The following is a 15548-nucleotide window of genomic DNA, read 5'->3' as shown; positions in this document are numbered from 1 at the left end:
TTTCATTCAGAAAAAGGAAAAAGAGAAAAAAATAAGAAGAACCTTTATCCTATCCCGATGTAATACAGTTTCAAGAAATTAATCGATTTTATCAATGGAAAAAAAAACGAACAAACACAAATAAAAAAGGGAAAAAGAACAAAAAAAAAAAGAAAAGAGAAGAGAAGAAGAAAAGAAGAAAAAAAGAAGAAAGAAGAAGAAGAAGAAGGACAGAACCCTATTGAAAATTAAAAGCCAATAATAATAAGTTACCGATACTTACCGTAAAGTTTTCAAAAGTTTCTCTAAAGGTACAAAGTTTCCAATTACAAAACAGATGCTTTAGGTAAATAATAATATAGAACGTCGTACGAGAGTTGTCGGTAAAGGAAAATGAAAAGGTGGTGGAAGAAGGTGGTGGAGGTGAAAAGAGGAGGGAAAGAGGTCGATGATTAACGCTCGATCGTCCTTCGTGAGGTTAACTCGTTTGTATTTTCAGATCGACAGCAACCGAGGGAACGGGATTACTATTTGGAGCAGAGGCAACAGCTGTTGCAGAGGCACCACTTGGATGGGGGGGAGGAGGAGGAACGTTCGACGAGGAACGGTCACTTTGCATCGTTTCCTCATTATCCGAGAGCTCGAGTCGATACGAGAATATTTCCACGGCGTAGATGTTGCACATGAAAGAGTTTCTATATATCTCTATCTATATATCTATCTATCTATCTTTTTCTTTCTCTTTTTTCTCCTGTCTCCCTTTCTCTCTCTGTCTCCTTCTCGTTATACCATTCGACGAGTCGAAGAATTAAATTCGGTAGTTGTACTACGAAATATTAACGACGACTTTTCGTTCATCGACATTAATTGGATGATGTAAAAAGAGAGATGTAAAAAGAAAGAAATATTATAATAGAAAGAGAGAGAGAGAGAGAGAGAGAGAGAGAGAGAGAGAGAGGAGAGAAAAAACTGCTATAAACGTTTCATAACGCTAGCTTTCTTTTTTATTTTTATTACGTGAGTTTTTTCTTTCTTTTTTTTTTTTATTGTTCGCAACTCCGAGAAGCGAATGAAAATCAGTTGTTGTCATGTCATGTTGCAGTTACGAGTCGTATTTTTCTCTCTTTCTCTCTTTCTCTCTTTCTTTCTTTCTCTCTCCTGCGTTATCATCATGTCACGTATGTACGTTGTGTTCTAAGTTATTTCTTTTTCTTTTTCTTTCTTTCTTTCTTTCTTTCTATCTCTCTTTTATCGTTAGATTCCTATTCTTTTAGTTTAAAAGAAAATTCGTTCGTTTCGTACTATTTTATTACGATCGGATAAATTTCTATATGATGTCACGTAGCATATCAAAAATTTTCGTAAATAATACTTGCCTTTATTTACTTTACTGCCATTTTTATTCTAAGGAGATATATATATCTATATATATATATGTATGTATGTATGTATGTAGGTGAGCGAAAAATCATTACGAAAGTTGCTATCTTTGTTTTTCCTTGTAATATACATATATATTATATATACGTATATTCGATATAGATAAATTTTATACATTCATAGTAATGCCGGATACGATGGCATATTTATTATGTGCCTGTTCGTTTAATTGTAACAATGATATGATGCGATTGTTAGGGAGGGGTATTAATAAATAATAAACAAAATGTTCATTTACACATTTAGGTATCGTTTCCTTCTTTTCACAGATTACATCTTAATATTTAAGCTAACTAGAGTTTCTAGCGCAACATCTCACCTAGAAGATTCGTTAGAACCATTGATCGCCGCCTAGTCGTCCTTTTTTTTCTTTTTCCCTTTTTTTTGTTTTTTACCTTTTTGCTTTTACTCGTTTTTCTCGATCATCCCGTTTTAATAATTATTTATTTATTTACTGTTTTGCTTTCTCTTTTTTTTTTTATATTTTCCTACTTTATTTTTATTTTTGTCTCTTTCCTCTTTTTCCTCTTTTTTTTTTTTTTTTTTTTTTTTTTTTTTTTTTTTTATTTGGTTTAGTTTGGTTTGGTTTTGGCTTGGTACATAAACGAGAGAATAAAATTACGACGGAACGTGTACGTACATATTGTATGTAGGTATATTGACTTCGGACATCGAAAGTATGAAAATCTATTGTCCGGTTCGAAGATTTTTTATTATTTTCATTTTTCATTACTTTTTTTTTGGTTTTTTCGTTTTTTATTTTTTTTTTTCTTTTTCGAGAGTTATCTCGATGAATGGACACAATCTCGTTCCCTTATATTAATAAATAATTAGGTACGAACGGCTATGTTTCAATGATCGATTCGATGAGCTTAACGACAGTTATCTATGTCGTTTTAAACATTACCTTTTTTTTCCTTTTCTCTCTTTTTTTTTTTCCTTTCATTTTACTTATTTATTTATTTATTTTTTTTTTCAGAACTATCTTTACCTTATTGTTACGTTACGATAAAAGTTTTATATCCGTTTTTATTATTCGAATATATATATATATATATATATATATATATATATATATGTATTTGAGTTCGGTGTTCTTCGCGATACTGTTGATATAATATTACTGTTAAACGTGTATATACGTTCGAGAAGTTTCTCTTCTTACAAATTTATTTAGACGTTGGAACAAACTTACTTCTCATATCCGTATAAGTAATAGAATTAATCATTTATACATATACCATGCATTTATAGTTCATCATCGGGAAGTTATTCGAATCTTCGATATGGAGATAACAATAGGTGTGTATACGTACCCACAGACAAATACCTGTTGTACAATAGTTATTGGGATAATGCTAGCCAATTATTATATTTCATTTACATGTAATTCTCTTCTCGTGGTATTTAATACCTTTAATATGAAACGAGAAAGAGAAAGAGAGAGAGAGAGAGAGAGAGAGAGACGGACAGAGAGAGAGAGAGAGAGAGAAAGGGATGGAATGAAAAACGAATTTACGAAAATTTGTTACAACAATTATATATATATGTGTGTGTGTATGTGTATAGGTATTCAAGTTTGTTAACGATGAAACTTATTAACGATTGGATTTTAATCAATAATAATGGTATTAATTCGCAAATTAATTATTAATCGCGATTAACGAACTTCTATTCCAATCGATCGTCATACTTTCTTTTTCTCTTTCTTTCTTTCTTTCTTCTTTTTTTTTGCGATTTACGTTTCGTGCAATAATTAACATAGCAATAGATTAAAACGTAGAATTTGGAAAAGAAAAGATAGAAATTAGAAATCATAAAAGAACAATTAGATACGTATGTTACCGATTATTAATATCACGAAATGGTGCCTTTGAATCAATTGTTGTCGATTACGCTTATTTCACATTTACATGATTTTATATATAAAAAAAAAAAGGATAAAGAGAAAAAAGATATATACATCGCGTTTTCCATTAGAACAGGCTCATATTTCATTTGCTGTTATTCGATTGACTCTCTCTCTCTCTCCCTCTCTCTCTTTCTCATTTTCACTTTCAACGATGCGCAACACGATTTCAAATCGAAGTCGTATCTTATATCGGCTCCCATGAGATTTTAACAACCACCGGAGGACATGATTGCGGATAAAATATTTTCCTCTCTCTCTCTCTCTCTCTCTCTCTTACTTTCTCTCCTCACTTCCTCTCCCTCCCTCTCTCTTTCCCTGTTATCAACCATTACGAGTGTCATCGATCACACTTCGGATTAAGAAAAAAGAAAACGAGAAAGAGAAAAAGAAAAACAGAAAAAACACGAAAAAAATGTTAAGATCGAATAGAGTAAAAAGTCAACATGATAAAGAAAGAAGGAAAAAAGAAGGAAATATCGAACGAGATAGGATGAAAGAAATGGAAAGAGAGGAGAGGGAGAGAGAGAGAGAGAGAGAGAGAGAGTGGAAGAGAGAGAGAGAGAGAGAGAGAGAGAGAGAGTGGAAGAGAGAGAGATAGAGAGAGAGAGAGTGGAAGAGAGAGAGAGAGAGAGAGAGGGTAGGAGGGAAAACGTCGATTCGCATAAGTTTTCAATATAAAACGCAATGGAGTATCGCGATTGGGTGAGGTGGGAGTGGGTGGCGATGGGTGGGTTGGGCGAATGGGCCGCTTATCGCGCAAACCGAGATATATTCGTGTTTTCGGTCGCGTTTAACCTGCAAAACGGAATCCATTACGAAGCTCGAGAAGGGAAAGAGGAAGAAGAAGGAGGTGGTATCTGTGTTGTTATGTCTTCGGTGTGTTTGCTCGCGCGATTCGCCGGAATTTCCATTTATATTACCTTATCGCTATTCTTCCGTGCTGGCGTTTCATTTTTTTTTCTTCTTCTTTTTCTTTTTCTTTTTCCTCCTCCTCGTCCTCCTCTTTCTCCTTCCTTTCTTCTTCTTCTTCTTCTTCTTCTTCTTTTGCTGTTCTTTTGTTCTCGTTTTTTTTCTTTTCTTTTTTCTTTTTTTTTCCTTCCTCCTCCTCCTCCCCCTCCTCCTCCTTTTCCTCCTCTTCTCCTTCGCTACTTCATTTCGCGTTTCTTCCTACTTCCACCTTTTCCTGTTTCTTTTCTCTCTCTCTTTTTTTTTTTGTTCCTTTTTTATTTCTTTCTATTTTTTCTTTTTTTTTTTCTTTTTACTTTTTTGTTCTCTTTTTTCTCTCCCTTATTTCCTCCATCCCGTTTCGTACCTCTTCCTCTCGACCGCCAAGAGCAAACTAGCTTTCTCTTCGACTCCCTTCTCTTAATACTTTTCACTCGGCTCGTAGGACCACAGTGAAGACGCATTTGCTCGACCAACCGGCCTCATCGCTGGCCTCGTATTCTATTCTATGCCCTCCAACGTCAAACGGACGTCCTGGACTCTGTAAAAATAACAAGAGAAACGAAAGGAAGTGAAAAGAGGGAGAAGATTAAAAAAAAAAGAAAAAGAAAAAGGAAAGAAAATAATAGAAAAAGTAAAAAGGACAGAATTCTTTTGCTCGAAATAATATCAATGATACAGTGATGCAATTGTTACGTTACGACTCGTCTTTACTACGACCATTGTTATTATTATTATTATTATTATTATTATTATTATTATTATTATTATCACTATTATCATTATTTCGTGTGTCGCTCAAAGGTTTTTACAAAGGTTCTGATTCAAGCTAATATGGAGTCGACTCTATAATCGAGTCTTATTACCATAGACATTTTTTTCTAACAATTCTATGTTCAATATATTATGATTATTTTTTGGATATTTGCATGTAAGCGTATACGTTAAATATGCTTTCAAATTATTTAAAAAACATTGTCGTTTCAATTCATTTGACGGACATAATAATTGATACTATTCATTACCGTTTTTTATTATTTCACAAACGGAAGAAAGAGTTTTTATTATTTTTTTTTTTTATTTTTATAATTATAAAAATAATAAAATTGTACTTCTCGGCTATTATTTATCATAATGGGTAATAACATTGAAAATATTATTTTTTTTTATTAATATTATTATTATTTTCATTATATTATTATTATTATTATTATTATTATTATTATTATTATTATTATTGTGATCGTTATTATTATTATTGTGATCGTTATTATCATTGTTATAAAGATACGATTGAATCGAAGAGAAGTTTATCGAAATCTCTATATGGCAGATATATGTATTTGAGATTACGTGCCAAATGACGAAGAATCTAATCGATATATCGGACTTACATTTACCGCCTAACGTAGACAAGTTCCGATAACGAGACTAATTCAGAAAATAGTTAGGGGGAGGTAGTATGCATATATCGATACTTCGAACAGTTTCCATCGTTGCATTGGCCGTTGTTCCCTTCTTCTATTACTCAAAGAACATTGTTGCGAATCGTTGGCGTTCATACAGTTTACCTCTCTCAAAGTTTACGTAGTTTACATCGTCTACAAAGTTATTCCCTAGTTAACTACATACCTTTTGAAAATGTTACAAAGTATGGATACGCCCTCGTATCCTCTTTATCCGGTGTTTTCTTTTTCTTTCTTTTTTTTTCTCTCTTTTGTTTTCCTCCACTTCTTCCTCTTATCTCGTCGAATGTTCCACCTTTTTTTCTTTCTCTTCCTTCATAAACTACGAAATTTATTATTTCAACAGTTTTAATATACTTCACTTTTTATACAATCACGCTTCATTTAACCTTTGTATTTATTTCTTTTTGTTTATTTTTCTTTTCTGTTTCCTTTCTTTTTCTTTTTTTTTTTTTTTTACTCCGCTCTCCACTTTCATTATCGACGTATGGTAGAGATAATTTCCAAAATTTGTAATTTCCATAATAAGAGTATGCATATATGCGTGTACGTTCGCGTGTGTGTGTGTCTACCAGAGACAAAGAGACAGAAAGAAAGAGAGAGAGAGAGAGACAGATAAAAAAGATAGGAGTTTAATTTATTAACGAGTACTCGTTTCTCGCGTTCACGTGTTTCAACGCGTAACTCTAGAGGAAATCCTGTCGGTCGATATAAAATTCAGAACGATTCGTAGCTCGGTCGAGGGAAAAATCACAAGCATGTAAAGTCCTTCTATACATTCTGACTCTCTTTCACCGGAGTCACTCGAAAGTACTCGAAAATTCTCGTTTCGTCTGTACGTCAAAAAGTACGGCCGACCAATTTTTTTCTTGTTTTTCTATTTTTCTTTTTCTTTTTCTTTTTCTTTTTCTTTTTCTTTCTTTTTCTTTCTTTTTTTCTTTTTTTTTTTTGAATATTTTTCTCTCTCGGGATTCTTGCCTCTCTCTCTCTCTCTCTCTCTCTTTTTCTCTGTCTCTTTCTGTCTCTTTCTCTCCGTCTTTTTTTCCCTTATTAAAGAAAATATTTCCTTCTTATATATTTTTTCAGCCCACTTTTAATACGAAATATGATAGCAGATTAAAATATATCATTGAGTAATACGATCTCATAAAATGTTGACTTTTTAAAAATAATTTTAATATATTATATATATATATATTTATTTATTTTCTTTTTATCGAACACATCTGGATCTCTTTTTACACAGTGGATGCGTAACATGGTGAAAAAAAAAGAGAAAAGAGAATAAAAAAAGAAATGGCGTGAATAAAAAAATCTCTACAAAAATTGATTTACAAAATGCATGAGAGTTGCGTTAAACCAACGCGAACCGTGCGAAGAGCAATTTAAAATATGGAAATGCAATCATTAAAAACATTTTGATAACAAAAAGGAAAAAAAAAGAAAACACACATGAAAGAAAAAATTAATTCGTCGTGGAAAATGAAAGGAAGATATTTCTTTAAGAGAAAAAGAAAAAGAAAGAAAGAAAAAAAATACGCATGACTTTCGTGACATTTTCTGGAAATTAATCAGTGTATGTGTTTTTACAACCACATAAAAGGTGAATAAAACAGGTTAAGAAATCTGTGTAACTCTGAATGATGTATAAAAATACCATGTAAAAAGAGCCCCAGATATATATATATATATATATATATATATATATATATATATATATATATATATTTTTTTATGTATCATTTATATACATTTCTTCAATTTTATCATTCACTTTCATCATTCGTATCATTTAAAAAATTTTAATATTTCAAAATTTTTTGCTTGATCAAGATAAAGAACACATTCATATAAATTCAATAGAAAAATGAAATTCATCAAGTCCGAATGCTATTTAAAAAAAAAAAAATAATAAAATTTCGGCGTTATTCGCGATTAAAAGTAATCTCTCGATAGAAACGATATTATCTACTGCTCTCGTTTGCTGGATCTGTTTAAGCGACTAACGTTAATCCAAAATTTCAATCGCAGAAAAACGACGGATTTAACGTCGGTATATTACACCCCATCAGTATTATATATTGTTTAATCTCTCGATCGGAAAAAAAGAAATAGAAAAAGAAAAAAAAAGAAAAGATGATAACAGAAATTTCTCTCGAAAGAATCCTGATAATTTATGAATTAATTATTATCATCTCAGTGCAATTTACAATCTCGAATCGTAATCATTATTATTATTGTTATATTATTATTATAGTTTGAAACACTAATGGGGCTTTGCGATCTACTTTGTATTCGTGAAATCTGGATGCGATTTCTCTATGTGTATCTATAAGAGGAAGAGAGAGAGAGAGAGAGAGAGAGAGAGAGAGAGAGAGAGAGAGAGAGAATGAAAGTGTGAGGGGAGGGAATGACATTACGCTTTGCTTCTCTGTATATCGTTTCCTTTGTGCGACAACGTTATGATAACTGGCGCTCGCGAGTTCACGTACATACATACATTTATATGTACATTTATATATATATGTATGTATGTATGGATACATATTTATATACCGTAAATATATAACGCGTAGGGTTGTTTGAACGGCATTTACCATTGTAAAATTTGCATACGTTTATGAAGCATCGTAGCCCTTTGTCAGGGCCGGGCTTGCTGTTGTATCGACCATTAAGCACGAATATTACCGCGAGGCAATATAACGTTAATGACTTTAAAAGGTATAATTTTCATATATCGATTCGTACTTATCGGTACAATTAATTATTGAGCGTATACCGATTGCCGAGTATCAGGAAGTCATAGGATATAATTTATAAAACTAACATCTTTATAAAACTATTTCTCTTTGTTTTTCTTTATCTCTCTCTCTCTCTCTCTCTCTCTCTCTCTCTCTCTCTCTCTCTCTCTCTCTCTCTCTGTCTCTCTCTCTCCCTCCCTCCCTTCTTCTATCTATCTATCTATCTATCTATCTATCTATTTAATCTCGATATCTCTCTTTTTATCTCTCTTTTTATCTCTTTTTTTTGTCTATGCTTCATTTTGAATAACTTGGTATATATACGGAAGTCCGCCATCTTGAAAGTAAACCATCTTGGTGTGTAATTAATATCGTGGAGCGTTGTAGTCGTGGTTAATTAAGCGTGTGAGAAAGAAATTTCCAACAACGAAACTCTCTCTCTTTCTCTCTCTTTCTCGTTTACTTCGTTTTTCTTCATTCTTTTCTGATCTTTTTCACCCACACACACACACACATTTATAAATATATATATATATATATTTCGTTTTCTTTTTTTTTTTCTTTTATTCTTTCGTCCTTTGAGATTAACTCGGAACGTTCCGTTCAACGTTGTTCTGGTCCTTCCGTTCGTCCTTAATTAATTTTTATCGCTCACGAAAATGGCGCGAACGATAATCTTCATTAGCCACGTTAATTGGCTCGTCCTTAGAATGTGGTTAAAGGGTTCGAAATAAATTTTCGTTAAATGTCATCGGAAAATTTACGATGTTCCCCATATTATTAACCGCATAATTATACTACTTTTCTTCTTATGACGCATCCTTATACTCGCCGAACGATTTATAATAATAATAAGAATAATAATTATTATTATTATAAAAATGTCTACAATATCATAATATTAATTTTTGTAAGTTATTACCTCGTTGCTGCTAATACGTGTGACTTTCACGTTGTCCGTGAAAATTGGCTCCGTCCATGTTATCGACGTACCATTTTTTCCGGTCACATCGATATTGTTTGGACAGTCTTTCACTTTTGGTGCTTCGCCTTCTGTAATTCCAAACAAAAAAAAAAAAAGAGAAGAAAAAATATCGTTAAAATCACATCGAGATTGTATATATTTTAATCGTTGAAAAGGAAAAAAAAAGAGAAAGGAATGACATACGATTCTTTAAAAATTATCTTCAAATTTGTAGATATGTACGAAATTTTTTAACGTGGGAGAGAATCAATGTGACGTCATAGAAAATTACTCTCTGTAATTCAAAAAAAAAAGAAACACATAAATAAATAAACAAAGAATAACGTCAGAAATAAAATACATCAAAAAAGTTATACGATTCATTGAATATTATTTACGAATTCGTCGAAACGAAATTTTGTTGACATAAAAGAGGATCACTCTGACGTCACCAGAAAATCAATCTTTGTAATTGGGAAAGGAAAGAAGAAAAAAACAAATAAATAAATAAATAAATATCATCGAAATACATCGAAAACATTACACGATTCTTTTCGAATTTATTCGAAATTTTCTAACGCGTAAAGGAGAACGTCGCAATGAAAAAACAAAAAAAAAGAAAGAAGAAAAAAGAAGAAAAGAGAAAAAGAAAAAAGATAAAACGAGGACAATAAGAGAAGGCTTTCTTTTTTTTCTCTTTTTCTTCTTTTCATTTTTGCTTTTTTCTTCTCTAAAAGTCTCATTTTCGCGGGCACACACTAACTATAATAATTCGCTTGGCGTATCTCGTGACGGCCGCGAGCAACCGGTCCATACTTATCACGGTCGTTCCGTTCGTTCGTGGCTCTAACGAGGCTCCTTAGCGCTTAAACTTTCGTACTACTCGGAACGACGAATAGCAGTAGCAACGCAGAGGCTTTGTGGAAATTCGTCGTCGGCGCGATCAAACGAAGCGTGGAAAAGCTTCCTCGTCTCGTTGCACCGAGAACTTTCCTTCGTTTGTGATTGGTCGCTGCCGAATGTTGGGTTTAGAGACGTTTAATTGGTTTGTTCGCATTAGTTTCCCAATAAAGGAAAAAGATTTAATGGAAAAGTTCTATTTTCCAACGGAATTATTACGTATGGGAAAACATGTGAAAATAATCTAAACGTTCGTAACAACGATATCATTATATTGAGAATTTAATTATATTTCCAAATAATGAAATATATATAAATATATGTATGTATATATGTATGCATTTCTGTATGTATATATACATCACGTAACACAATAAAGTTTACGAACATTAAACAAGCGTTAACGTATTTTTTAATGCTTTACATATCATGCATGCAATTGCTTGAATTTTTTATTTTTTTTTTTTTTTCATAGGAAAAAAATAAAATTATCGAATAAATAAAGAATAATATCTTTCAACAAAAACAGACAAATACTCGTTAAAAAATGTCGATGTTTTAACGTTATTTAAGAAAAAACGAAAAGCAACATTATCGTTTGTAACATAGATGCGTTCAATCGATTCTTCGTATATCCTAATAATTCGTATATTCAATCGATTATTCATATACTCTGCGTATATTCGAAGAGAAGGATCTCTTTAAAACGAAACAATCGACCCTTCATAAGTCACCTCTTATATTTCAAAAACATGCACATTACACATTTCGTAATAAATTTGTCTACTTTCTTTTGATATATTTTTTCCTATTTCTCGTAAGTATGATACGGTATCATGGTTTTAACATAAAAAAAGAAATGTGTGGATAACAATTAAAGAGTACATTTTTTTTCGCTGTAGTATCCAAGAAAATAATTAACTGGTATTAGGAAGAAAAAAGAAGATAGAAGAAAGAAAGAGAGAGAGAGAAAGAGAAAGAGAAGAAAGAGACAGAGAGAGAGAGAGAAGGTACTGAAAATTAATGGAGCGTTTAGTTAGACTCGTCGAATTATCTAAATCGTAGCTTGAGGAGGATCGCTGGTCTTCGTTGCGGCGAACCGTATCCACCCGGTGACGTATTTAATTAAATCGCAGAGCTCACCAAGAGTAACTACTTTGAAAGAGAGGAAGGGAAAGAGAGAGAGAAAGAGAGAGAGAGAGAGAGAGATAGAAAGGGAGAGGAAATTTGCATGCGTCGACCGCATCTCTTGCATTCTCGTTACTAAGCGTAGACATTATATGCCCCCTTTGAAACGATACAAAGCGAGACGAAGAGGTAAGCACATTCTATTTGCCCTCTCGAGGATAAACTCGGTTTAAACCTTATTCCATCCATCTACTGTCACTTTTCTAATATTCGAGAGTTCCTAACAATCGTACTATTCGTTCTATCCTACTATTTCTTTTTTTCTCTCTATTTTCTGTTTTGTTTTGTTTTTCATTTTCTTTTACATTTTTTGTTTTCCCATAGCTACTAGATGTATTTATAAAAAATGTTTGTATATCTACATTTTTCTTTCTACTTTCTTCTTTTCTTTTTTCCTTTTATTCTTTTTTCTTCGTTTCGAGAAAATTTCAAATATCCTTTTCCTTCCTTGTGATGAGATACATATATACACATATACATACATACATATATATATATACATGCATATACATATAGAAATAATTGGATCGGGAGATTGGATTGATGCGATGTAAACAGAATTTTTCAGAAAAAGATTTTTTGAAGCTCCTACAAGCTCAGGATAGTTGCCTATGTACTTTTAAATCTACTCACACCAGGCGTTATATATTTTTACGATAGCAAGAGAGATAGACATAGAAATAGAGATAGAGATAGATGGATAGACAGATAGATAGTGAGAAAGAGGCCGAAATAGAGAGAAAGAGAGAGAGAGAGAAGATTGAAAATGATAGAACGATAGGGTAAGAGAAGATGGGAGGGGGAAGTAGAAATTCCTCGAGGAAATCTAACATCCGGCCACGTCGAGTTGGTCGAGCGCGTTTGCTTAGACTCATCGAATTATCCGATTCGCGGTCGAGCAATGCTTATCCCCTTCCCGTCACCCCTCTCATCCTCTCTCCACCCTCTCCCTCCCCCTACAAACCTTCTCTGTTCCCCCATCTTCCTCTCATCGTTTGTTCGTTCGTATCCGGCATTGTGCCGAGGCATGTTCTAGAAACGCATTTAATTAAATCCTTTTGAAAGCGTTCGGTGGCCGAGATTAAGGGGGTTGGTCTCTTCTTTGAGGATGAACATCCACCCTTACATAGTAACTTTACCATTCTCGAGTCCTCGCGAATTTGCATATCACGGCACGGGTGCATGCACCGGTGCACGCATTCTATTCTCCGTCTTAAGGAGACACCATACGTGTACACACACGTAGACACGAAATACTTACGTACGCGTATACTTGTATTATTATTAAAAGTCTTTTAAAATAACGTTCGACACTTTTTTTTTACGTTTTCTTCCTCTCTCTGTCTGTTTTCTCCTTTCTCTCTCTCTCTCTCTCTCTCTCTCTCTCTCTCTCTCTTTGTTCCTTTTTCTTCTTTGTTCTTTCTTTCTTTTTTTCTCTTTTCCCTCGTCGAACGAGAGATTGCAACAACGAAAATATTCGAGGGAGTGGTATAAGCGAGTTGAATATTTTATTATTCCGATGGATCCTTTTAGACCCGAATTTTATATCGATTAGAAGTAATGTGTTATGTCGAAAGTCCATTATAAAAAAAAAAAGAAAAAACAAGACAGAGATTACAAAAAATTCGAATACATACGAGTTGCCCCTTTTTTTTATTGCGATGGATTCTTTCTCCTCTTCGTTTTTCGTCTCTCTCTCTCTCTCTCTTTCTTTTCTTTTCTTTTTTTGTTGTTTTCTTTTTTTTTCCTTTTATCGAACGAGATTTCAACAACAAAAAATATTGGAGAGTAGTGTAAGCGAGCTGAATATTTCATTATTCCGACGGATCCTTTTAGACCCGAATTTTATATCGATTAGAAGTAATGTGTTATATCGAAAATCCATTTAAAAAAATTTATGTGTACGTGTCGGTGTGCTCGTTGAAACAATAGATAATAAAAAATTCGAATACCTACGAGTTGACTTTTTATTCCTTCTCTTCGAATTTTTTCTCTTCTTCACTTCTTTTTTTTTTCTTTCCTTTCTCTATTTTTTTTTTTTTCTTCATTTGTCGTCGAACGAGAGTTTTCATCAAAAATATTCGAACAACAAAAATATTCGAGAGTAGTGTAAGCGAGTGGAATTTTTTATTATTCGGACGTATCCTTTTAGATGCGAGTTTTATATGAATTAGAAATAACGTTTTATATCGAAAGTTGATAAAAAAAAAAAAAAAATCTTCGTACGCATTCGTCGATATCTTCGTTAAAACAGACGAGATTACAAAAAAATTCGAATACATAGAGAGTTGGCTCTTTATTACGACGGATTCTTTCTCTTTTTCATTTTTATTCTTTCCTTTCTTTATTTTTTTTTTGTTTGTTTTTTCTTTTTCTTTATCTTTTGGAATTTTTTCATTATATGTATCTACGCTTAACAAACGACGACTACTATGCAGCATCTGCATACCTATACGAAAGAAATATTTCATCACATTTCTGACTATCAATCCGTAGCGTTTATTGTTCAACATAACGTGAATTGAAAATTTCTCTGTGTGTATGTGCGTGCATGTACAACGTATGTATAACGTCGTAAAATAATAGAGAACGAAGGTATGAATAGCGTATACACGCGTATACCTTGTAATTCCACGTCATCGTTTTTTTTAACCCGTCCTTTGATCCTAAACTATTTCGACATACATAATTCGTTTCGTTATCCCACGCTTTGTACCAATTTTACTGAATTAACTCGAATAATCCTAATTATATTTTCTTATATCTTAACGTTTCATTCCAACCGGAATTAGTCGTGTAATCGGTAAAACATACGTGACCGATCAATTACTGAACATAACACAAAATTCGCGAGTACGAATTAGACGAGGCTATTATCCTAATTAAAAAGAAAAAGAAAATAATAGACGTTACAAATAATATGACGATATTAAAAAAATATTGAATGAATGTTCGTCATTTACGAATGAACGAATAAATAAATAATTAAATAAATTCGTTCTTAATTTTGTCATATATAATTATCATTTTCAAATAAGAACAAAATTATTTCGATGATCTACCAACTATAGATATAAAATTTCATGTCTATCTAGTTAGTTTTTAAATAAAAAAAATTAATAAATAATTACAAGGAAGATGATAAATAAATAACTTACCTTTCACGATGATACGCAAAACGCAACTTGCTTGTTTCTTCGATACCGGGTGTCTCGCGAAAAAGTTAACTTCGTGTGTACCAATTTTCAAGTTGGCTTCCAATCTAGTACCCCAGGAAGGTTTCGATCGTACATAACGAAACCAATCGAGATCGGTCGAGGGCTGATCGAACGTCACGAAGGCTTCGTCTCGTCCTGGTGGTAACTCTGCTACGACATCCTTTGGACATTCCAATCTTGGCTTGCTGTATCCTAGTACACATACAATCATCGAAATTCCACGCATGATATCGATCATTCATCCATCTTACCTAACTATTCCGATTAATTATTCGATATCATTGAACATTTTATTTTAAGATATTGAATATCGTACTTATGTCGTGTATCATATTCATACAAATGTATTAACCTTTTCTTTCTTTATTTTTTTCTATGATGGTGGCATATTATTATTATTATTATTATTATTATTATTATTATTATTATTATTATTATTATTATTATTATTATTATTGTTATACAACGATATAAGAAATTTAATTTTTAATAGATCAATTTTTTAAATCAATTGAATGTATCTGTAGTTGTAGTAGATATACATATTTTCGAGATATCGATGAAATCGATCCTATTGTAACGATAATATCCGAATGAATAAATAAAAATAGAATGTTCTCCTCTTTAAAATGGTTTTTATTTTATGTCTCTACGATGTCTAATTTCGAAGATATCGCTTTTTAAATATTGTCATTCGAAATTCATTTATACCTGTGCCTCGTAGTAAACGTAGTAAGCGTAATAAAAGTAGTAGTAGTAGTAGTAACGAAAAAAGTGTTTACTACGATAATCAGC

At 32.3% G+C, this 15548-nt stretch overlaps 2 protein-coding genes across 5 annotated transcripts in view; one reads left to right on the top strand and one right to left on the bottom strand.

The window, feature by feature from the left end:
- Window positions 1-946, top strand: part of LOC127062538 (fibrillin-1) — a 130336-nt gene extending 129390 nt beyond the window's left edge. For both annotated transcript variants that reach the window (XM_050990968.1, XM_050990969.1), the window contains one exon: window positions 479-946. In XM_050990968.1, coding sequence (XP_050846925.1) covers window positions 479-666 — 188 coding nt within the window. In that variant the 3' untranslated portion in view covers window positions 667-946. The remainder of the gene's footprint in view (window positions 1-478) is intronic.
- Window positions 947-1648: 702 nt separating this feature from the next.
- LOC127062539 (uncharacterized) overlaps window positions 1649-15548 on the bottom strand; it is a 62993-nt gene continuing 49093 nt past the window's right edge. For all 3 annotated transcript variants that reach the window (XM_050990972.1, XM_050990970.1, XM_050990971.1), the window contains 3 exons: window positions 14694-14945; window positions 9406-9536; window positions 1649-4817 (listed from right to left, as the gene is read on the bottom strand). In XM_050990972.1, the coding sequence (XP_050846929.1) occupies window positions 4707-4817; window positions 9406-9536; window positions 14694-14945 (494 nt within the window). In that variant the 3' untranslated portion in view covers window positions 1649-4706. The remainder of the gene's footprint in view (window positions 4818-9405; window positions 9537-14693; window positions 14946-15548) is intronic.

The sequence above is a fragment of the Vespula vulgaris genome, chromosome 3 (genome assembly GCF_905475345.1).
Source record: "Vespula vulgaris chromosome 3, iyVesVulg1.1, whole genome shotgun sequence".
NCBI lineage: Eukaryota > Metazoa > Arthropoda > Insecta > Hymenoptera > Vespidae > Vespula > Vespula vulgaris.
Note: the sequence above shows the minus strand (reverse complement) of the source record. Positions and strands in the feature narration are given on the sequence as shown.